The 23,005-nt window shown below is 52.6% G+C and overlaps 2 protein-coding genes across 5 annotated transcripts in view; one reads left to right on the top strand and one right to left on the bottom strand.

The window, feature by feature from the left end:
- Positions 1-23,005, bottom strand: part of nAChRalpha6 (nicotinic acetylcholine receptor alpha6) — a 295,193-nt gene that overhangs the window by 47,407 nt on the left and 224,781 nt on the right. For 2 of the 4 annotated variants that reach the window (XM_025304355.1, XM_025304357.1), the window contains one exon: positions 18,034-18,120. The exons of the other annotated variants lie outside the window; for them this stretch is intronic. In XM_025304355.1, coding sequence (XP_025160140.1) covers positions 18,034-18,120 — 87 coding nt within the window. The remainder of the gene's footprint in view (positions 1-18,033; positions 18,121-23,005) is intronic. 4 annotated transcript variants of the gene reach the window in all.
- The window catches only part of LOC112589792 (uncharacterized), a 156,420-nt gene that overhangs the window by 43,356 nt on the left and 90,059 nt on the right, over positions 1-23,005 (top strand). The window lies entirely within an intron of this gene.

The following is a 23,005-nucleotide window of genomic DNA, read 5'->3' as shown; positions in this document are numbered from 1 at the left end:
CGTTTGTGCTTGGATGTGATGAGACCGACGCTGTGTGAATAAAATGGCGAGTATTTCGTCGTGTGCGTGCGAGACGCGCGTCGCGCCGCGAATACCGACTGACCTTCTTTCCCGAAACGCGCGTCCTCCATGGCCACCTCGTCGTTGCCGTCGTCGTCGTCGCGCACGACGACGCACAACAGACGGAGCTAGCTCGCGCGCGCGCAACCTTAGCGAACACGATCCCGGATGTCAGACTGGAATCGGAAATCGAGTCCGCGGCGCAAAGACCCGTCTCGAATCTCGCGGCGGCGCCCGCCGGCAAATCCAAGCCGACGGCGCTCTCTCGCCGCCGCGCGGCGCCGGCCGCTGGAACAACGACGGGCTTGTCTTTATCGCGATTATCAGGCCGCGGAAATGGGGGCAAGTGCAACGAGCTGTTCCGTCAGATTCAATTCCTTTTAGAGCCGCGGCGCGTTATCTCCGTCTACCGAGCGTTCTAAAAGCGCCGGGCTCTCTCGGAGAGACGATGTTTAATTCCTCTCAATTTCCTCCCGTCCCGTCCCGTCGCCCCTGCTCCTACGCCCCTCTCCCTTGCCATTTTCCTTCGGCGGCACCTTCTCCGTATCTCGTCGCTCGCGGGAGGAGGATCTCCCGCCGGGGTAACGTGCGAGCCCTCGTTACTTCAAACACGGGGATTCCTCAGCGACGTAATGCGTCCTTGTGTGGCGTATCGATGCGCCGCCCGCGCCTCGCCAAGATTACCGGCAGGGGGGGGGGGGGCGTCGAGAGTGTCATCGCGGAAAAAAGACGCGAACAAAGACGGGACCGCGCGATCGATCTTCGAGAGGCTTCTCGTAAAGATTTCCGTCCGCGCGGGACGCTGAAAATCCCAACAAGCCCTCCCGTGTCTCAACGATTAATTCGTAAATGCTGGAGCCATCGAACGATAAAGAACTGTCCGGTCTGTAATGTCCCATAAGAACTACTTGGTAGTTTCGACGGGCGTTGAGAATGTATGAGATCGAAAAGGAATGACCAGGCATTTCCGCGGCTTTCTCGAAAAACTGCCGGCCGTGTTAGTCGCCGGTAGTCTCAGCGTTGAGTCGGAAAAATCCGGCTGCTCCCTCGTCATCATCGTCATGCCTCGCATTTTCATGCCGCGTTTTTTCCCCGGCTGTGCGTAGACACTCGCGGCTGAGGACGAGATTGTACTTACCTCAGACCGAAATTCGTTCTCTCTCTCTCTCCCTCTCTCTCTCGCTTCTTTTTACGAAATTGATGACTAACGCGTAACTTTTGTGCGATTCGCGCGCTCGGCGAAGATTCGTTATTTTTGCTTAGTCGCGTATGAAAACGAAAGAGAGCCAAAAGTGTGCGACTTGGGCTCCCCCGCGCTCCCGCTTCTCTTTCCTTCGGCTCGCGCGGGGTTGTGCGTTTGTTTTTCGCCTTTTTTCTTTTTTTAGTAATTGGATAGGCTTTACGCGATAACTTTGCGCGTGACATTACGCGCGATCCGCTGGATTCCCTGCTTAATGAGAAAGTCGCGTATACGTGTAGGCGTGTGTGTGTATGTGTGTGTGTATGTGCGTGCGTGCGTGCGCGCGTGTGTGGGTGTGTTTTGCGTGAGAAAGATTGTCGCGCGAATGTGGAGTCAAAGAGGACAGCGTCGCCTTTCAATTACGCGCTGGTACGAGATAAAAGATAGCAACCGCGCGCGATCTTCCATTCGCGACATTACGCTTAGCGAATAAAAGTGATAAAATAAAAATGAAACTTTTCTTTGCGAATGTAACTCGGAGCGGATTTCCCGTAGCTTTGAAAGAGAAGATTCGAAAGATCTCTCTCGCGCGCGCTCTCTCTCTCTCTCTCTCTCTCTCTCGCTCTCTCTCTCTCTCTCTCTCGTTCCTTGGAGCCGACGGAACGGCAGATGCGAAGTTTACGGAAAAACTCAAAGCCGCGCGCGAGCACAGATATCCTGTGCTGATCTTCTCGAATGTTCTCCGGGTGTTCTGATGTGTCCTGCAGGATATTTAGATACTTAATAGACAGATGCAAGAAGCGGACAGATTGTCGCCGAGAGCGAATTGTGAATCTCGCCGGCGCGGCCGCGCCGTCGTGACGCGATATTGATCGAGATTAGAAGCGAGAGTAGAAGCATTATTACGGTAACACAAAATGTAATCTGCCGTTAGAGAAAGGAATCCTCGCGATTATCGTTGCACCGGCAAGAAACGAAAGAGAGTCGTCCGCGTGCGAGAGACGAAAAACGACCGGCGGCGCGACGCCTTCTTTTCGGAATATCACGACGGAATTTCACCGAGAGAGGAATTCGCGCTGACGACTGCGGGAAAGAACGTGGATTTTCCGCGACTCGAGCTATTGTTATTGTTATTATTATTATTATTATTGCACATAAATGTCACGCGTTACGGCACAACAATGGCGATCGCTTTCATCTCCGGGCGAGGCCGCCGCGCGCGCGCGCGCGTGCGCGCGTTCGCGTTGACGAAGCGTCGCGAATTCCGCTCCTCGAGAGGAAATTGCGTCGCCGCGCAATTGCCTCCGCGAGACGAATGGCCGCGGATTCGCGTCGGGACGACTGCGCTTCGCGTCAACCGAATTCGCTGCTCGCGAGAGCTTCCGCCATCGTCCACGGCGCGATCGATCCGATGAGATCTCTCGCGCGCGCGATCGCGATCTTCGGCGGTTTCGTTGTGTCGCCTCGCGAATGACGACGCGGCGGTCGTTACTTTAGGCGTCGGCTTGAGCCATTATCGATTATCGAAGGCATATTGTTTAAGGTACCTTAAGGTACCGACGCGACTTGATTTCCTCGACGTTCCCGTGAAAAGCCACCATCGCGCGACACTGTGTACGGATAATTTGTATCGCTACTTTCGCGCTTCTTCTTCCTCCCTCCTCTTCTTCTTCTTGAGAACGCGCAGGGACGTTTCTCGCCTCGAGACCTGCGTCCTGCTTCCGCGCTCCCACTCGCAACGTTTTTCCGAGGGAGACCTTCAACTATGCTTCGTACGTTGTGCTAACTACCGTGGGTAAGAAAGGAGAATGCGTTGCTATATCGAGGCATAGAGAGAGGGGCGAGGGCGGGGTGCGACATTTTTTAGCTACATACGGGGAACAGAGCTCTCATGTCGCAGCTACGAAAACAACGAAAGCGGTTCCGCAAAATTACGAGAGAGTCAAACGTGAAGCGTGAACCTTCGTACGCCGCTCGTGATACTCAGCCCGCATTCGAGATAATTAATTGCAACGGAATGCGCATCATGAGATATGAACTTGCTGGCATGACAGGTGGTAGTAACGTCAATTAATAATAGCAGCAAGGACGAGAGAGAGAGAGAGAGAGAGAGAGAGAGAGAGAGAGAGAGAGAGAGAGAGAGAGAGAGAGAGAGAGAGAGAGCATGGTGATTGTACCAGCGCACAGGGTGACGAAAATAAGCGACTTTGCGTGGAATATGCACAAGAATTCTATCCGGTAAATAATTCAGCTCTCATGTTGTAACAAGATTTCGGGATATCGCAATGTAACCTGCAAGCATGGAGATACGCAGTGCACACACTCGATGCAAGGTCCGTGCCTTTACTCCACGGGTTGTAAGGCTTTTTTATCGTTTTTGTTTTATGAGACGCGAAAATCTACCGGTGTTCCGTTCCTCAAACCAGGGAAAACTTGAAGCCAAGCTGACCGCAAAAAGTGCTACTGCAAACGGACGTTCTTACAGCATTAGTTAGTTACCGATCCAAGTGTCAATATTTGACGATTCAAAGTTAATCATTCGCGCGAGAGAATGTTCAGGGTTGCGCCTGTTATGAAGACCGAGCGAACGGTCGAAAGTAATCGAACGAATCTTCGCGAAAATTCACTTCCGGCCTGACACGGTCAATCGCTTCCACATCCGCTTCCGGGCGGGTAGAGACGAGCCAATGGTTGTTCCATGCGTCGGCAGCTACAAAATGTCACTCATTGACTCCGCGCGGAGCGTCGGCGGAAACGAGGAATCGTGCCGCGTCATCGTGCGTACGCACAGCCGCCATTTGTACGGCATTGTTCACGTGGCGAATAATGAGGCTGCTTTTTAATTTTTCGATTTTCGATGCTACCGAGGCAGCGACGCGCTCCAGCAGCGCGCTTCGTTACACGACAATGACGCATTACGGCTGAAGTTGCCGCGGACTAGGATCGACCGTGAAATAACGTCCTCCTGCGCGATGCGGAAACGTTAAGTGCGCGCGCGCTGCATCTCCTTTTGTCATCGAATCGTAAGTCGCCGGCGGGCTTGGCAATCTCGCGGCCGCCGCGAAGAAAAATTCCGTCGCGATCGCTCGGTGCGATCGGCAAGGAAAAAAGAAAGAGATAGAGAGAGAGAGAGAGAGAGAGAGAGAGAGATGCAACGTCGCGCAGACGCGAAATTAAAATCCTCCCGTTCCCATGGGACGCTCCCGATGAGCGAGTCGCGCGCCTTCTTCCCGCCTTTGCGACGCGAAGATATCCCCGGTAAAACGCGTGCAATCTGGCGCGTCTCTCACGAGAGATAGATCGATGAGGCGCGCGTGCGCTGGCGATTTTTCCACGCGATTCAAGTCTCGGCGAAACGTTAATTATGACGAATTGGCACCGGCGGTGAATCGCGCGCGCCCGCGCGGACATTTATTCGGCTGCTCGATGAGCGAGCGGTCGAGGTATTTAGTACGATGCGTACGCGTGTGTGTGTGTGTGTGTGTGTGTGGGCGTGCGTGCGTACGTGTATGTAGGTAGATTCCTGTCGTCGGCATTGTGCTGCTTGACGTGTATCAATATATAGGTATGAAGCGAAAGAAAGAACGCGCGAAGGGGAAGAACAGCGTATGTGAGAGTATATAATGTATAAAAAGAGAGATAGAGATATACATTTACACACGCGCGCGCGCGCGCGCGCGCACACACACACACACACGCACACACACACACACGCGCGCGCGCGCGCGCACACACATACACACATATATATGTGTGTATAAGATATGAATATATATATATATATATATGTGTGTGTGTGTATGTGTATGTGCGTGTAGAAAAGAGAGATATATATATATATATGTATATATAGATACGCAATATTCGAGAAGATATGAAAAAATAATAGCGAAGCGGCAGCCGTGGAAACGTAGGGAAGGAAACCAAAGACGTTGCGGCAGCAAACAAACGTCGTTCGTCAGGGTTAGTGGCCTGGCTTCGTCCTCGTTCCTCGTTCATTATTAGCAGCCGCGCATCTCACCGAGACAATGAATAAGTATCTCCGCGGAGTTCGGAGTACGATCGATCTCTTTTCTCGTCGCGTTATAATAAGACCGGGTGTAAGCTCGGAATCCTTATTCGATGCCGTGCGCCTTGCAGACGCTAAAATCATTCGCGCTCGTGGGACGAGATTAAACGACGGCGACTGTAACGACGATAACGACGACGACGACGACGACGGTGACGACGAGAACAATTCGGTGTTCTCGAGATATTCAAGTACTGTGCACACTCGCGAACGTCACGCTGACGCGCGCGATTAATATCGTCGGAAAAAAACATTAAATTTCTCGATACTCCTCGTCCTCCTGTGCGATCCTGTGCGGCCTTTGTTGCTCTCTCTCTCTCTCTCTCTCTCTCTCTCTCTCTCTCTCTCTCTCTCTCGCTGACACGGCGGAGCAACATTCTTACTTGTTACGTTAATTTTCCGCGACGTGTACTCTGTAATTTACTCGTGTATTAAGCCGAATTCTCACGTCAGTCGCAACGCGCGCTCCGCGCGTTCCTCCGCCTCGGCGCGCCGCGTTTTCCGCGCGATGGATGTGAAACGGTTGGAAATTTGTTCTCTCAACATCGTTTGATAATTTGCTCTCTTTCCGGTCGAGAGTAGAATAGCGAGAGAGAGAGAGAGAGAGAGAAAGAGAGAGAGAGAGGGAGGGCGGGGGCGATTTGCCGGCAAAAGAAGTCACGAGCCGGCGGTTTTCCTCCGTCCCTTTCGTCCTTCCATCGAAAATTCAATTGCAACGCAACATCCCCGTAACAGATAGAGAATTTGACCTCAAGGCATCGCGGAGCAAGTTTCCGTGCTGTTCACAATATTCTACGCTTAGCTATTTGCAATTACCGAAAGCGGACGATGTGATTCAAGGGAAGGATGTTTCTTCAATTTTTCGTTTGTTTCTTCGCCACTTTTACACGAGCGGCCGACAGACGCGAGGTATACGTTATTAATCTTTCCGTAAAAATGTTCCGTAAAAGTTCCGTAAAAATTCCGGATCAGCTATAATATTCCTATTGTCGTGTTCGCTCCCCTCCCCCCTTCCGCTTCCCCTTCCAAGCTGCTAAACACAAGACTCGCGCTGTTACGAACGAGGCTCGGGTTTCCCTCGTCTCTCGCGATGCGTTTCTTCGCTCTCCCTCGCCTCTCCTCGACGACGTTCTCGTCGCGCGTCGCGGCTAAAACTCCTGCGCGAATGGCGATTAGAGCCCCCTTCGAGCGAGGCCGGGAAGTTTCCCCCGGACCGCGGGGGGTGAAATGCTCCGGCTCGATAATTCAGCGAGATAATTCGAGACTCCCCCTTGTTTCAGCGAGCCATTGTCGTTCTCATCGGTCGCGTTTCTTATAGACGGCGGCGTTTTATCTCGAGCTGCTTATAGCGACCGTGAAAAATGCGACGCTGCGCGCGACCTGTGCAAAGGTGGTGGTTCCTCACCTGCTCGCGCGCGTCAGGCATACAGAGTGCTCCGTAAGTGCTGCACCGGCGCGGCGAGACGGACGGACAGACGACTTGAGCTTGAGGCTCTCTCAAAGCTGCTCCGTCTCGGCGGGGATTTAATTTCGCGACGTGATTGCGGACGTGACAAGAGAGCTTTGAGAATTATGGATATTCTCCAATTAGCGATGCATCTTAACGAGATAAATATTTTTTCACCCGTCACCTCTCGTGTGCTCGCGGGCAGAAAGCTAGAGAGAAAGAGGAGGGGGTGGGGGAGGGGAGAGGGGGGAGGAACCGGCGCGTGCGAACAATCCCGAGAGCGAGAATTAGCGAGCGAGTGACACGGGAAAAGGAAGAAATGGGCGAGCGGCGGGGGAAGGAGGAGGGGGGGGGGCGGATAGGGGACGAGACGCGACGATGAAAATTAATGACGCAAATGACGCGCGTACCGCGAGAGTTAGCTCGAGTTTCGCCCGGCGAACTAATTCCGCGCAATCTCGGCTGCGTTAATTTTTCCGCGGCGCGTTAATAAAAATTTCCGCGGGACCCTCGCGCGACCCGAATTCGCGGCTCGCTGGAATGTAATAACTTTTGTAACTGCGCGCGACTGCACAACGCGTTAATTGAAAATGTGTTTTTCGGGAGCATCCCGTATGTAAGCGTCGGTGCGTACTTATGCGTGTGTGTGTGTAGGTGCGGCCGCACACAGAGCCGCGCGTGCGTCGGCTCGGCAGCGGCCACGCGAGACGCGAGAGAGAGAGAGAGAGAGAGAGAGAGAAAGAGACTTTCGCAGGTATTCCACGTTTGCTCCTCTTTACATGGCCGCGACTGTGCGCGCGCGCTTGTGTGTCGTGTGTCGTCGGTGGTTTATTGGAAAATCAATTGCACGTAAGGTGAATTATTCGGCTCGCTCGGGGAGGCATTCGCGTCGCAGCGGGGGAGGGAAACCAGACAAGAGAGCTGTCGCGCCTTGCGCCGCGAGCCGATATTGAAACCGGGTCGACCCGATTGCTCGCTCTCGCATGCTCTCCACGCGAAGATTGACGCTCGCTGCACCGCGGAAAAGTAGCGGCTTGTCTGTGCGCGAGCGCGTCTCGCGGTAACGTCGCGTTTCTGATATATCGGGGGGAATTTCGCGTTTCTCGTTCGTCGTCCGACTCGTGCGCGTTTTCTGCTTCCCGATGAAACTGAGAGAGCGTTGCAATCGCGTTTCGCGATTGCGAGCCGTTACTTGCGGGGACTCGCTTACGGTAACGGCCGGTGCGACACACTTTGTGTCGGCAGTTTGTACTCTAAGTATTATGAATAATTAATTCCAAATTAATAAGTAATATAATTTATTAATTCAATTTTCTTAATTAATTATTTTCTTATCCCGCGGATTTGGCAGGGATGGTTTTTCGCAGATAAGAATACGATGAAGGTAATTGAGCTTCTCTCGAAGCCTCCGCGGCAGCCGTGAAACGTCGAATCTCATCAATCGCCTCATCAATCGTCATTTCAACTCCTATTGCGATCGATTACCGCTCGAGCCGGTCATTAGCGGCTGCCAATCGTGACGATCTCGCGCGTTCCTTACTTCATCGCGGCCAAATCGCTCCGCAGTCTCGCGGACGAGTGCACCTCATTCTCGACCCTCGACGTCGCCGTCGTTATCAGAAACGGTTCGAGTCCGTTTCCACTCGAGACCCGAGTCGAATATGTTTCTTCCCAAAGACTACCCTACTTTTTCTACCTTCGGATGACGATGGGAGCTTACACGGTCCATCGACGCGACGAGAGACGTACCGATCGACTCCGTATCGTATTTCGTATTGTATTTCGCGCAACTCGAGCGTTTCTCGTGGAATCGTTCCTTTCTCTCCGTCGGGCACTCGATTTTCAAACTCACCTCTTGATTCACAACCGCACATGCCAGCGCTCGAAGTAAGTCGTCGCAGTCCTGATCCCGCCGGCGCGGCGCGGCCGCTCGGAAACGTGAAATTACTCGCGAAGGGACGGAGATCGCGCGCGAGCGCGCGAGACACGCCGGGGCGTTTGACGGATAATCGCGAAACAGGTCGAGCGTGAGGGGCCCGACGAAAGCAGAACGTCCGTCTCGTTCCTTCGTTACGGCGGAGGAAAGAGAGAGAGAGAGAGAGAGAGAGAGAGAGAGAGAGAGAGAGAGAGAGAGAGACAGAGAGAGAGAGAGAGAGAGAGACAGAGAGAGAGAGAGACGAAGGGCGCGCTCGCGCGACACGCGCGGTCTTCCGGCTGCAAACATTCCGCGTCGTCGAATCCGCTTGTGAGGAGGCGCGGGAAAGCCAGACCAATTGAAGCCGTGAGCGTTTCGAACGTGCTCGGCGCCAAGTCAAACAGTTCCGCCTGCAATACGGCGGTGTACGTGTTCGGATACTTAGGAAATTCGATTTAAATCCCAGGTACAACATCTGTGTGTGTGTGTGTGTGTGTGTGTGTGTGTGTGTGTGACAATAGACGACTCCCTCGGCCCTCCGTTACGCGACAGAGGCGGCGATAATTCGGAAAGAGAGAGAGAGAGAGGGGGGGAGGGGGAAGAAGAGGGAGGATGAAATGTCATAATTGAAAACTCGTTTGTTACGCTTCACTCCCAGCCATTTTTAGCCGGCAAATCTCGCAATCCCCGTTATAGATAGACACCCGGATAGAGGAGAGATTTATTTTGAATCTGAGGTAGATCTCGCCTAAAATAATAAATCTTCCACCTATCTATCTATCTCGACGTTATAACGTCGTGTACGTGGGGACCGGTGGGTGAATTGGATTTTAGATTGGACACTCGCGCGCGCGTTGATTCGCCTCTACACTTCGCCTTACCCTCTCCGCGCCGCTCTCTCATGATCATGCCGGGAAACGCAGCTTACACTTATCCCAATCACTCTGCGTCCTCCCCCTCCCCTCTCTCTCTCTCTCTCTCTCTCTCTCTCTCTCTCTCTCTCTTTCTCTCTACCTCTCTCTCGGAGACAAAAATCCCAACCAATTCGTCCTTTAATCCTCGCTCTCCTCGGGCCGTTCGATTCGCGAAACCGACTTGCCCGTCGAAAGCTCCGGTATTTATGTACCGTCCGACGTCGTCGTCGTCGTCGTCGTCGTCTCGTCGTCGTCGGTGTTCGCGAGTCTCAATTCGACTGGTCGATTAGTCACAACACTTTCGAATATCGCCGTGTGTCTGTCGTCGAAGGTGCGCTAAGGGGATCGCAGAGGTCGAGGCGAATTTCTCTCAGAGCTCCTCCTGGACAGCTCTAGTGGCAAGTACGCAAACAGACAGAAACAAAGCAACAAACACAAAAGTGACAAGTATATAAAAATGAATAAGTAGCGAAAAGAGATCTCGCGCGAGCAGGCGGTCGCGATTGGATCGAAGCTGCAGTGCGATGTCTCCTTGGCGCCCGACACGTTTGAAAGTTTCCGGCACGGAGATGAGATGGTTTCTCCAGGCGGATCGCTGGGACGGAAGATCGGGAAGGAGTTACCCCCGTCGCGGAGAGGAGGGGGGACGGAGGCGGGGTGACGCGCGTTTTTCCGCTCGGAGAACTCGAAGCGAAGTAAAGAAATAAAGCTGTATGCTCGTTCGTACGCTCACACTCGCACACTCGTGCTCCCTCACACACAAACTCGTCATTCGCGCTGTCTCACCGTTCGCACAAGTCTCCGCACACTCGCAGCAGCGGAACGCGACGGTCCGCCGCTCGCGGACCACGCGGGACGTCGCGTTGTTTCGCGCGCGGGGTGGATTTCGGGGGGAGGTTTCGGCTCTTCCGCGGTCGCTGCAACGTGCCGCTGATTCTCGCCTCGCGAACGTGGCAACCGCTGACGGGCAACCGTGTTCTGTGCGCTGCGTGCTCATACACACACACACACACACACACACTCGCTCACTCATACGCATCCATACACGCACACGCACACACACACGCGGCAGTTGGCCGCCGCCGTCGTTACACGGTGAAAGAGGAAACTCGTTCTGCTTCTTCGACTCGTTTTTATCGCTTTTTTACGCGGCTCTCACGCGCTGATATCGAAACTCGTTAAGGAATATACGAGGAAAACTTCGCGGAACTATCGCCTCCTGTAACGCGGATATTAAACATCATCCTTGCCGGTCGCGTCTTAGACAGATCGCACCGAGAGAGAGAGAGAGAGAGAGAGAGAGAGAGAGAGAGAGGGGGGGGAGGGAGGGGGGGAGAAATAGAGCGCGAGCGCTGCTCCCCGCTTTTCATCATGTCTCATTACATTCTGCAGCCTCCGCGTTAACAGCCGCGCGACTTGACGGATCGTCAGAAGCGCTTTTGCGCCCTCGCCGACCAGTCCTCGCGCCTTTTCCGGCAGGAAAATCCCAGCTTTCGATATCCGCGTATTAAACGACTTCGCTTACGAGGCTCGCGGAGCTTACGGGACGCTAAGTCGGAGTTCGTGCCTGCGGCGGCGAAGAGGGTGCAGTTGTCTGTGTGTATGTGTGCGGAGCAAAATGGCATCCGAAATGAAGGAACGAATGGGGTGATGGAAACTCTCTCTCTCCCCCTCTCTCTCTCTCTCTCTCTCTCTTTCTCTCTCGGCGGTTCCGCGGAGCGTTTATAAATGGAGATACGCGGGATGAGCGAGATGCACGTCGGCGACATGAGAAGACATTGTCGCGTCCCGCGTCTCGCGGCGCGGCGGAAGCGTGGGAAAGACGCGCGATGCATCTCGCTAGATTAGACATAGTAAAGCGGGCGCGGAGCAATGTCAGAGCGCGCGTAGCGCGTGCGTGAGCGGCTGGGGAAATGAGAAAATATGAATGCGTCGCCGCGCGCGCGCGCGAGCCAAGGAAAGGCGAGATGAGCACCGCCGCCCAAGCAAGCTCTCCGGAGCTTCTTCCGTCTCTTATCTTCCTTCCTCTTTCTCTTTCTCTTTCTCTCGTGTTCTCGTCGTTTTTTCGTCCCCCTTCCCTCCCTGCCGCTTCCGCCTTTAAAAAAACCCCTTTGACAGGAACAGAGGGAGGAACGTAGATTCTCTCTCGGCTGCGTAAAGTACGCGTTTAATTTGCGAGCGGCGAAATATCCCGGCGACGCCGCTGTCGCTTAGCCGGAAGTAGTACGTCCTGTCGCGCGACGTTAATAATTAAGAAAAAACTCGGCGGATCCGGCGATTCTTCTTTTTTTTCTCCCTTTTCCATTCCTTCTCTTTTTATCGACGTAGTAGGACGACCTCCCCCCCGCAACGGGGGAGAGACGGAGAGGCGGATGAAGGGTCGTGGAGCGACGTGCTCTTAAAACTTCTTGGAGTGCAAGCTTGCTCAAAACGAGTGAATGTTTCACTCGAACTCAGAGCGGATTCAGAGCCCGTGCGAGCGAGCGTGTTCCAGTCGACGGACTACATCAGATTCGTTCTCCGACGTGCGAAGCGCGTTCGCGTTCGCGCGAGCGAGCGAAGACCCGCGCGGATTCGAGTGACTCGGTCCGCTTCCCGAGCGAGATTTCGCTCGAGGAAATTCCGGGAGCAGCACAAAAGCGACCGCGGCCGCGATACTTTTCATGTCGAGCGTTGTTTCACGCTCCCTTGTCCCCGATCAGACTTCGCGTCTTGTCGCGTCTTATTACATCGTCCCGACTGCTCGCTGGGCGGAATCGGCTCCTGTGGGTTTCTCCGATGAAGTCACGGCGAAATGAAGACCGGCGCGTGTTATCTCTGCCCTTCGTTATTCGCCTCAGCCCCCCCCCCCCACCCCCCTCCGCATTTGATTCTCGTCATCGACGCGGAGCTTCAATCTCGCGAGCGCGAGCGCGTTTGACCGAATCACGGTGTCCTCGACGTAAGTGCAGTAATTGAGTAATTGCGCGTGCAGCGAAACGATAGCGCGCCGCACGCGTACGTTTCGAACGTGCTTTGCGCCGAACAATGTTAATTAGCAAGCATTTTGCGAGCGACGAGAGAACTTCGTCACACCGTGTCTCGGCTAATACGCGCGCGCGCGCTTTAGCCGCTCCGTCAAGTACCCTTCTCATTGAAGAGTACACTTTGCCGTATAATGGCAGAAAGAATATCTAAATTTCTGCGAAAAAATGTGTCTGTCGCGCGGGAAATGAGCCTCGCAGGCGCGCGCGCGCGCGTCGCGCCACCTGCGAGACACCGTCCGCGGATGAAGCGATTCGACGAGGGAAGAAAGGCGGACTTAACCATAGACTTGTATACAGGGTGCTAAATTTCAAACGTAACGGGTCTCGAAAGCTATGAAAGATATTAAAAAAAGCTAAAACACGTGTTCCATGATTTCGAAGGGGAATGAGAATGGCATTGCCAGTTTTTTATTCGGAGGGCGTTTTCAAGGTCAGTTGAAGGTCAACTTAATTTTTTTAAATAGGAAGGCCAATTTTTTATTGTATCTTCTTTTTCTTACCAATTAATTTGAACAACTTTTGTCTGAAACTGATTGTTTTACTTGCCTGATACTTTTTGAAATAATTAAGAAAAACTTGGTAACTTTTTCAACATTTAACTCACGATATCTCGCTAACTATTCGTCGAAAGAAAAAATAGTATTAGACTTTTTTACTTTATTTTATAATATATATTACTATCAAGAATATGTTACTATAATAGTGCCCTAACTTTTGTTAACTTATCGACCTTCGGAAATTTCAAAATTATTAAATTATAGATAGTATAATATAGATAGACTGCGCATCCTTATGGGCGCGCTGAAGACTACATTAGAGGACAGAGCTATTGTGTGAGTGAGGCTCTCTCTCTCTCTCTCTCTCTCTCTCTCTCTCTCTCTCTCTCTCTCGTTCTGGGTTAGAAGAGGGGGGAAAATGACACAAGGGGAAAGGTAACGTTGGGTGCGGTCCAACGACCGCTGCAAATGCTTCGAAGCGTTTCTCTGTCCTATTCTATTTTTCGGATAAGTCGTAACAGTGATTAAAGCAACCAGAGCTTAAATCTAGCAAGTTCAATTGATTTGCGAACCATAACCTTTGTATAGCTCGTACAACTGTTCTCCTATTCTCCTCTTCGGCTTCCCTCACCAAGACGCATGTTAGACAGAGGCACACTCACTCAGCTATCGCTCCTCTCACTTTAATGTTGCCTTCAAGTCCTCTCACGAGACGCGCAGTTTATCTGTATAAGTCTATGGACTTAACGAAGCGCAGGAGTTGCCGTATGCGCGCGCGCGCGCGCGTGTCCGCTCGCGAGACGCGAATTCTCTCCGGCCGCCGCGCCGGGGTGAAAAAAATGTATTTCGACTGCGAGTTCATAAAGCAAGAAAGTGAGCCTGCACTCCGGAAATTGAAATGAAGAGCGAATTTTGTCTGTCTGGTTTACCCCGTTAAAGAGCTCGCCGCCACCGCCGATATCTTTCGCTGCCTCTCTCTCTCTCTCTCTCGTGCGAATAAAAAAAAGAGGATGAAGCGAATTCCGGGATAAAACGCGAGTGCGAGGGGAAGATTCTTGCGAGGAGAATTATCGTCGTCGCCGTCGCGGCGGGGAAATTTAGAGAACGACTCGATCCCGAGCATCGGGATGCGCACATTGTGCCGGCCGAGCGCGTGCTGAGCGTTGAGCTGCGAACGGAGGAGGAGGAGGAGGAGGAGGAGGAGGAGGAGGAGGAGGAGGAGGAGGGAAGGGGCAGAAGAAAAAACCGCGCGAGAAAAAGCGAGAGATGTCCGAGACAAGGCTGTCTCGCGTGTTACACGAGGGCGCATCGAGTTTCTTGCTTCGCGACGAGTTCGACATAGCGGCGCGCGGATGCAAAAGCGCGTCACGGAAATCGATGGACGCCAGTCCGAGCGGGTCGTTTTTCTCATGAACGCCCGACAGATATTAATTCCCAGCAGCTGTCACCCGTCCCCTCCCTCCGGGGGGAGGGGGAGGAAGAGGGGGCTGGCGATGTCGCGTCGTCTCCTTTCCAGAATCCGCGCAAAAGGGAGAGACTTCCCTTTGACTCGCCGTTAATTAATTTTGCAAGTCGCCGGGCGCGGAAAGCGGTTTTTCCTTCCTCTCTCGCTCGCCGGCGCGCGCGCGCGTGCAACCGGCAAGAGAAAGCGTGGTCGATTCTTCCGACAGCTTCCGTATTACCGTGTCGACGCACCGCTGGCCGGCGGTAAGAGATTGCATTGTCGATTACAAAGTCCGCTTCCCTTGATAACGAAACCGTAATGGCGAGAGAGCGCCCGACGACTTTTAATTTACTCGTTTCGGCGCGCCGGACTCGATAAAACCGCCGTCGTGGAGTCGACCGCGCTGAATGGATGGCGTAAATGCCGAAAATAGAGAGGCGGATCGTGTGCGGGTCACGAGACGGTGAGAGAAACTGCGAAGCTCGACGGCGGCGGCGGCGGCGGTGGCGGCGGCGGCGGCGGAAGTGTTCCTGGCCGATGACACGCCGCTGTCAAAGGAGCTTCCCGCCAGTCCAAAACGCAATGTTCTTTCGTATCTAGGTTCGAAATCGCGTCAAGCTGAAGAATCCGAAACCGATGCGACTCGTCTTGGCTGACTGACAAGTAGGGATGCAACGATAAGTCGATAATATCGAAATATCGATATATCGAGAGACAAATATCGAATATTTATCGATACTTTTTGTATGCCGATAAAATCGACATATCGATATGAATTTTACCGATTTTCGTATTTTTCAGTTACAGCTCTGGGGGCCTATTACGGGGTTTTCTACGATCGAGATGAAAATTACAAAAGTGAGTGAATTCGTTAGAATATATGTTATGCAATTGCTCGATGTCTAGTAAATTCACTCACTTTTATCATTTTCACCTGAATCGTTGAACCGTAATAGATCTCTCGCTCCATGTATGTGGTGATCTCCGGCAAATGACTGCGGTTCGTTATATATTTTCTAATAAGAATACGACAATAAATTGTATGAAGGTAAACATTTTTGAAAGATCTTTTCAAATTTTTCGTGCATACCCTTTATATGCATACATTTTTTTTATATAGACATCGACATAAATATCGATATTTTTCAAAATTATCGATACCGTTATCAATGTTTTGAGAAATCGTCGCACCCCTACTGATAAGACTCCGCGTCGCGTGCAACGTTCCGGAGATTCGCCGCTAACTTTGAGCCGCAAGTTGGTTATTTTCAGATGCAAGAAACGCAAAAAAGAAAGATATCTCACGGATACGTTCTGACCTCTCCCCGTTTTCGCATAACGAGAGACAATTGTGCGCGACGAGAGATAACAGAGAGACGGATACACGCGAGTAACTGTCGCGGCATAAATAAATACCGAGAGCGTGAAGTTTGCGAGAATCTCGGGCTGCGTTTCGGTGGGGTTTGAAACGGGGCGCAACGGAAACACGGGCGGGGGGATCAGCCGATAAAATATGCCGAATCGCGTTGCGATGCAAACTTATTCAATTAAAGCCGATCGAAGTGGACGCGGCGAATCTCCCTCTGGCGAGCGGTTGCGCGTCGAGCAGACAATAACTCCGCTTCCATCGTCTTCCTTCCACCGACGTCGGATCGACTCTCGTTTTTGGCAATAACAACCGCGCGCGCGGACATGTACTCGGCCCCTCCCCCCCCCCCCGCCCACGCCCTTCTTGTCTTTATTCCCAGACACGCTCGCTCGCGGAGGCGTCTCTCCGGCGGCAGTCGGCCGTCCTTTTTGTTCCTCTCGCGAGCTCCCGTAGATCGAGCGACGTCTCCGCGCGTCTACCGTTATTACGAGACGGGACCTTTCCGAGTCTGCTGGAATTTTTATGCCTCGCGAAAAGTCACGGCCGAGATGGCGTTTGCCGCTCGACGGCGGATAAAATCTCTCGCCCGATCGTTGACTCGCGCTCGTGACATCCTTTCTCTCCATGACTCGCGTCGCGTCGCGTCGTCGGAAATATGATACTGATGAAAAATCGTGCGCGTGCCCGAGCGGAGGAGGGAAATTGCGACAACAATTTCCGCGGGAGAGAAGCAGAACGGCGAGCAGCTTTTTTTTTCTTCTCGCTCGGAAGAGAGCACGACGATCGAGATCGTCGAGCGGGTCTCTTCACGACGCGAGATATCGCGAACTTGAAGATACGCGAGGGAACACCGCGGAGCGACCAGGTGCGCGCGCGTCACTTGGTCAAACTTTGCGAATCTCGGCGGTCATCTCCGAGGCGAGCCCCCTCCCCGGGCGACGACGACGACGACGATGTGAACCGATCGCGACTCGAGATTACATATCTATTGGCGCTTCGAAGCGGGAATTCGGCTTTATGCTCGCTGATAAGAATCGTACGGTCCAGTTTGCCGAGGACTATCGAGTTTTCGCCGGAGAGCCGCGTTTCCGTTCCTCCTCTCCCTCGTCTTTCCTCGCCATCGCGATTTAAGGAACAAACGACCGGCTACGCTGTGGGCGTGTGTGTGCGCACTCGGGTGTTTACCGATACGATTCTCCGATAAGATAACCTTAGCGGATAAAAAATCAACGCGGGACAACGAGTCTCCTCTTCCATCGGCTCAAATATTCCATGATTTTCAATTCCCCAATGTACGCGAGCGAGCGCTCTCTCTCTCTCTCTCTCTCTCTCTCTCTCTCTCTTTCTCGTTCGAGAGAGCTGCAAGGCGCCGCGCCTTTCTCGCTTACGTTGCTCTCGCATGTGATCTTCGGGGAGATCAAAGTGCTTCTCGTAATATCGTAAATAATGCAGACGCATCCGCTGTAACGGGTAGTCATCGAATCGCTCGCGACGTTAACAAAATGAAAAATGAAGAGTGGCTGGGAATTGTTGCATTGCGTGTTGTTCCAACAGCTCGACGCTATCGGATAACACGGCGCGATGCTCGGTAAAATTTCCGAGATATTTCTGAAAAAGCCGATCTCTCTCTCTCTCTCTCTCTCTCTCTCTCTCTCTCGAGAGAGAGAGAGAGAGAGAGAGAGAACATCTTTCGGATATTGGAATTCTCCTTCGTGAAGACAAATCTCTCGGATACTTACTCGACGAAAGGCCGGAGAAAAGAGTCACATTGATTTCCACGCCCGTTATAAATCCCGAACGGACGGCACGGTAATTTTGGAGCACGTCCCCGCAGCTTTCCTACTCGTCGGAGGATAAGCATAAAAAAAGATACTGAGCCGATAGCGTCTCCTCTCGACGGAGGCGACCCGCACGGAGTCTCCCCGAGGATCCCCCGAGATTGCCGCGCGACGATTTCTATTTCTCCGCTTCTACGTCCGCGAGCTCTCGCGATCGCCGACGTCGCGTACGTTGCAGCGAGCCGGGAATCGGGAAGGGGGGAGGGGGGCGGGGAGAGCGTGTATCCAGGGTATCTCTCTCTGACATTCGCTCTGTGTAAAAACTCAGTTGTACCTAACAGGGGTATTGCGTCGGAGACCTGGGGCAGGGTCTCGGCGACGAGGTTCAGGAACACCGTCAGCGATAGCAAGATGGTCACTCCTGAAACAGTCGTAGCCCACCTGTGCTCAATGATCCGTTCTCGTTCGTCGCGTCCGGGTCGCGAGCGGATCGCGACAAGATCGCGCGCGCGCGCGCGCGCGAGCAGCGACCTTCTTCGCTCATGTCGATCGAACACCGCCCGTTCCTCCTTCCCCTTCGCCCGTCGATCGCGCCGGCGATCGTCGGCCAAAGAGAGAGAGATCAAGCCGGAGCTGAACCCGCGTCGATGAGGAACGACCGGGAACGAGAGAGCGGGAAAAAGCGGCGGGGCAAGGGCGAGGAGAAAACGCAGTGATCGCAGGGGTTGGGGAGGGGGGGGGGAGGGTAAGGGAAGAAGAAAATTTTCGACGTCGCGGGGCGGTCGATCGCGCGAGCGGACGATTTTCGAAACTGCTGCTGCAGCGGCTCGCCCCGGTGGAATTGTCGACGGAAACCTCGCGGGAGCGGTACCTCCTTGCCGTTTTATCGGCGATGTTTTCTCGATAATCTCGGAACACAGACCGACCACTTGGTCCCGCAAGGTTCAGCTCCGGCCGAAATTCGTTCCGCTCCGCTCCGCTTCGCTTGGCCTCGGATCCGGGTCGGGATCGAGCGGCCGAGACGATATCTCGTTAAAGACAAACAATGTCGGCGCATCGCGCACGCGCGCGCGCACCTGAGAAACTTGCATGCAACGTCCGCGCGCACACGTACACGGCGGTACACGAAGTCGCAAACGAGGCGCGACGTTGATACTTAATGCTAATTGGATGCTTCGGAGTCAGCTCGGGAGAGTGGTAGGACGCGACGCGTTCGGGCTCTCTCGGTTCACGTCGCGACCGACTCTCTCCGGCGCTTTAAACCGCCGCGGCGGAGGGTCTCGATATTCTCCCTCTGTGTAAGTGCGTGTGTATTTGTACATACGCGCAGGTGACGGAGGAGAATCTAATTAATTATGATCGGCGATTATCGGCGACGACGCGACTTCGCCGGCGGACGCCGCGGCGGAAGTAAGCGTGATCAAAGGACTCGGCGAATAAAATGAGAATTCCGCCATTAGCTCGCCATTACCGAGAACGGCGAGCGATTACATTTTCATAGAGAGCATCGCTGATAGCTTAATTTTCCACAGTTTGCTCGGTTCGCCTAGTATCGAGCCACGTCATCGGCCGAAAATTCGTGCTCGGAAATCGGCGCTCCCGATTTCCGAAAGTTATTATCAGGAAAACGATCAAACGCCCCGGGCGGCGCCATTATGCTCTTTCTCTCTCTCTCTCTCTCTCTCTCTCTCTCTCTCTCTCTCTCTCTCTCTCTTCGCAAGAACAATGCAGCGCGAGAGCCGGCCCTCTTTTCCTCTCGGCCGAATTACGAGTTATGGGCATGATCGCGGCGGCGAGATCGGTTTTTATCGATTTTTATTTATTGATAAAGTCGCGCGCGAGCACGGGCGCTGTTTCCGCTCTCACGGCAGGGCGGAATTTCGTTTTAGCGAATCTCCGATGCTGTTACGTTCACCGGGGTTCGTGTGCCAGGGACGGTTTAGCCATCGACATCGGCGACCGGCACGTTCGCCCCCTGGAAAATTGTTCTCCATTGTGCGATTTTGCGGCGCCGCGTCGCATCGCGGCGACGTCGGTGATGTGGCCGAACGATTCGTGTCGCAGCCGCTTCTTCGAGTTTCGATCGAGCGTCGGTGTATCCGTGAAAAATCCAAGCGCGAGATCCGCCCCCGCCAGCTCGATAGCTCGAGCGGCTGACTCTGGCCGTTGTTGTCGTAACTTTAGAGGATGTTCTCTCGTGACGAAGGAAATCGGAAAAGCTAGAGCACCGGGGATTAAATGTCTCCCTTGTCTCTGTGTTGTTACGTCTACTTTTTATACCAGGGTGACGATAGGTCCGATGTTGCCTCGCTTTTTGCTCGATCACTGTCGTCCAGCGATTATTTGCCCGATAAAACGCGTCCGATAAAATTATTATTATTATTATTATTACTGTTATTGGATGTCGCGCGACACAAGAAATGGCCAGTCGCGTAATTTGGATTTGCGATTGCTCGAAACGACACGAGCCGATATATTCCGGCGTGGTAACTCGAAAACGAGAAAAATTGGCACGCTTGCAAAAAAAGAGGGGCGGTTGGGAGAGAATGCGGAGTTATTTATCGGCATTGAGTCGAGTTAAAAATAAAAAAAGGGAAAAGTGAGGGAGAACACTCGTGGGGAAATATTCATACGATAGCATGATGGAGCAGAGAGTTTATCCTGGCGAGTTGGTGTGCATTTTTAGTAAACTCGCATGCGCGCACATACACACACACATACACACGTACGGCAGCGGAGGAGGAGGAGGAGGATGAGGAGTGCGTTTTAAAGTGTACGCGCGTGTGAAAATGGAAGGGAAATATTTTCGGTTATATCTCTGACCGATTTCATGGCCGAGAACATCGTGCATATCTCAAGTAGCGATTGCGCGACTGTGTTGGTCGGCGCTTACGCGAGTGTGTGTGTGTGTGTGTGTGTGTGCGTGTGTGTGTTTTTGTGCACGCGCAAGAGAGAGAATTTATCGTGTTTTCTGTAATACGCGCGATAGTTTTTGCGCGACGTACTTTATACTCCATTAAATAAAATCTCGCTTTTCTCCCCCTACCCTTAGCGGCGTTTTCATGGAGCGAGTTATACGCGGAAATTTACATCTCGGAGGATTTAGGAAGCGCGCCGAAAAGAGGAAGGAAGTGAGAAAGAAGAGAGGAGTAAAAAGATACGAACCGTCGACCAAGTGTAATGCGAACGGTTCCGAGAGATTGAATTCACCGCGAAGAAGTGGACTTTGAAAGTCGCCGAAAATTTCGGACGCTTTTCTCATTTTCGCGGCTCTGCGGAAAAAGATCCAGATATATTCATGCGGTAGCGAGCAAGATATATATATATATATATATATATATTAATATATCGAGCGTTGCACGTTATATCTTTCCCTCCTTTGTAAGCGCGGCGTAGTCATTAATATCCTTTTTACGTGTCTCGCCGACAAGGACGTTCGCCGCGGGACGGAACCTCCGGCGATGATGTCGCAATATCGGCGCGAAATTATTATAAGTCGAAGCGTCGTGAATTTACTTTGAGAGGCAATTTCTCCGGGGCCGGGCGGGACACAAGTGTCGCGGGAAAATGAAAACGGAAAATGACGAGAGACGGAAGAAAAACGTGAAGCCGGTTCAATGCCTCCTCCTCTCCCCCCTCTTCACTCTTGCTGCCGTAGCCATCTACTCGTCTGTCTCTTGGAGAGAGGAATACATTTAGTATAGCTCTCTTTCTTCTCGCACTCTCTTTTCCTCCTATCTTTCCCTTTCTCTCTCTCTCTCTCTCTCCCTCTCTCTCTTTCTCTCTCTTTTCTTCTCTTCTTCGTAACGTCTTAGTTACTCGAGCATTCTTTCCTCGTATTCAGCCGTCACGAAACTCGCCGTCATAACGCGGGACATTCGGTATCGTCCGACGGCATGACATTATTATAATTCGGTGCAGTATGAATTTACTATGAGCGAGCGAGGAGCCGAGAGGTAGCAATATCTGTCTTCACCGTGAGAAGCATCAAGAGAGTCAAGGGAGAAGAGAGAACGAGGAGAGAGAATCGAGAACGAGAGAGACAAGTCGGTCGTGGAAATAGAAATTTCGCTCGGCGTGAAATTTCGTCGGCGCCTGATTTTCCTCGTCCTTTCTTGAGAGGAATATGAGCGATACCTCGCGGAGAAGCGGCGAGGGGAAGGGGGAGAGAGAGAGAGAGAGAGAGAGAGGACGGTTATCGTCCAAGTTCCGCCCAAGTTTTCCGTCGGGGGCGGAGGAGGAGGAGGAGAGCAGAGGCGACGGTAAAAATGGAGGAGCCGCGGGTCGCGTACTGCGCCAAGTGAAAAAAGTTCCGGCGTGCGAGGCTTACGACGTCTGGTGACACGTGAAGGATATTTCGAGCGGATATTGATTCGCGAGTAACCCTCCGAGGAGAAAGACGAGGATGCAATATTCCTGTTCGCCGCGTGAGATTAAAATTTAATCGAGACCGCTGCAGTCACCAGTCATTTGGATTTTTCAACGCGGCCGACGACGCTGCGGCGAAACGCTGTTCCTTCTGTCTCTCTGCTTTCCTCATTTTCCTCTTTCGCGCTGGATCGCGCGGAAGCCGGGTAATTTGATTTCATTGGAAAAATCGTCGTGACAGCCAGAGTATCTCCCCCTCTTCTTCTTATCTCTGCGTTTTGCCAATTGTTTCGTTTGCGACCTAATAAAAGCGAGACATATCGGGCTGCGTTTTAAGCCGTATCATGTGGCCCATTTCATCGGATGATTCGATTCTTTTATCCGCTAATATTATTGATGCGATAAGCGCGAATAAAATGAGCAGCTTTAAGCTCGGGGAACGGCATATCGAGGAATTCGATTAAACGTGGCCGACGGGAATATGCAACAATGAGTGTTATTGATACTAATCGATCGATTAACTAGTTCGTGCCTCGGAGAGAGAGAAAGAGAGAGAGAGAGAGAGAGAGAGAGAGAGAGGGGTGGGGAGACGGAAAGAGCGGTACAGACTAGTAGCGCGTATTATAATTAATGCAATCAGAAATCCACGAGTGTTATAATCTATCGAGGGTCCATCGGCTTCGCGCGTCCGCGCACGTTCAACTATCGAGAGCGCGTTGATGCTTTATAATAATTGGAACGATGACGTGATTATGCGTCGACGGGAAGCGGGAGGGAATAACAGTGACAGAATAACGGGCGTTTTTAAAAATATCACGCGCGGCCGCGTTGGGGCGCGCAAATTCCGCAACGGTAATTGTCAGACCGACATACGAGCGGCTGCCATTTCCTTCTTCGCGGAAACGCAGCGTCATTGTTCCGATCCCGATTCCGATCGA

This window comes from Harpegnathos saltator, unplaced genomic scaffold (assembly GCF_003227715.2).
Source record: "Harpegnathos saltator strain DR-91 unplaced genomic scaffold, Hsal_v8.6 scaffold60, whole genome shotgun sequence".
Lineage (NCBI taxonomy): Eukaryota > Metazoa > Arthropoda > Insecta > Hymenoptera > Formicidae > Harpegnathos > Harpegnathos saltator.
This window is presented reverse-complemented; position numbering and strand designations above follow the sequence as displayed.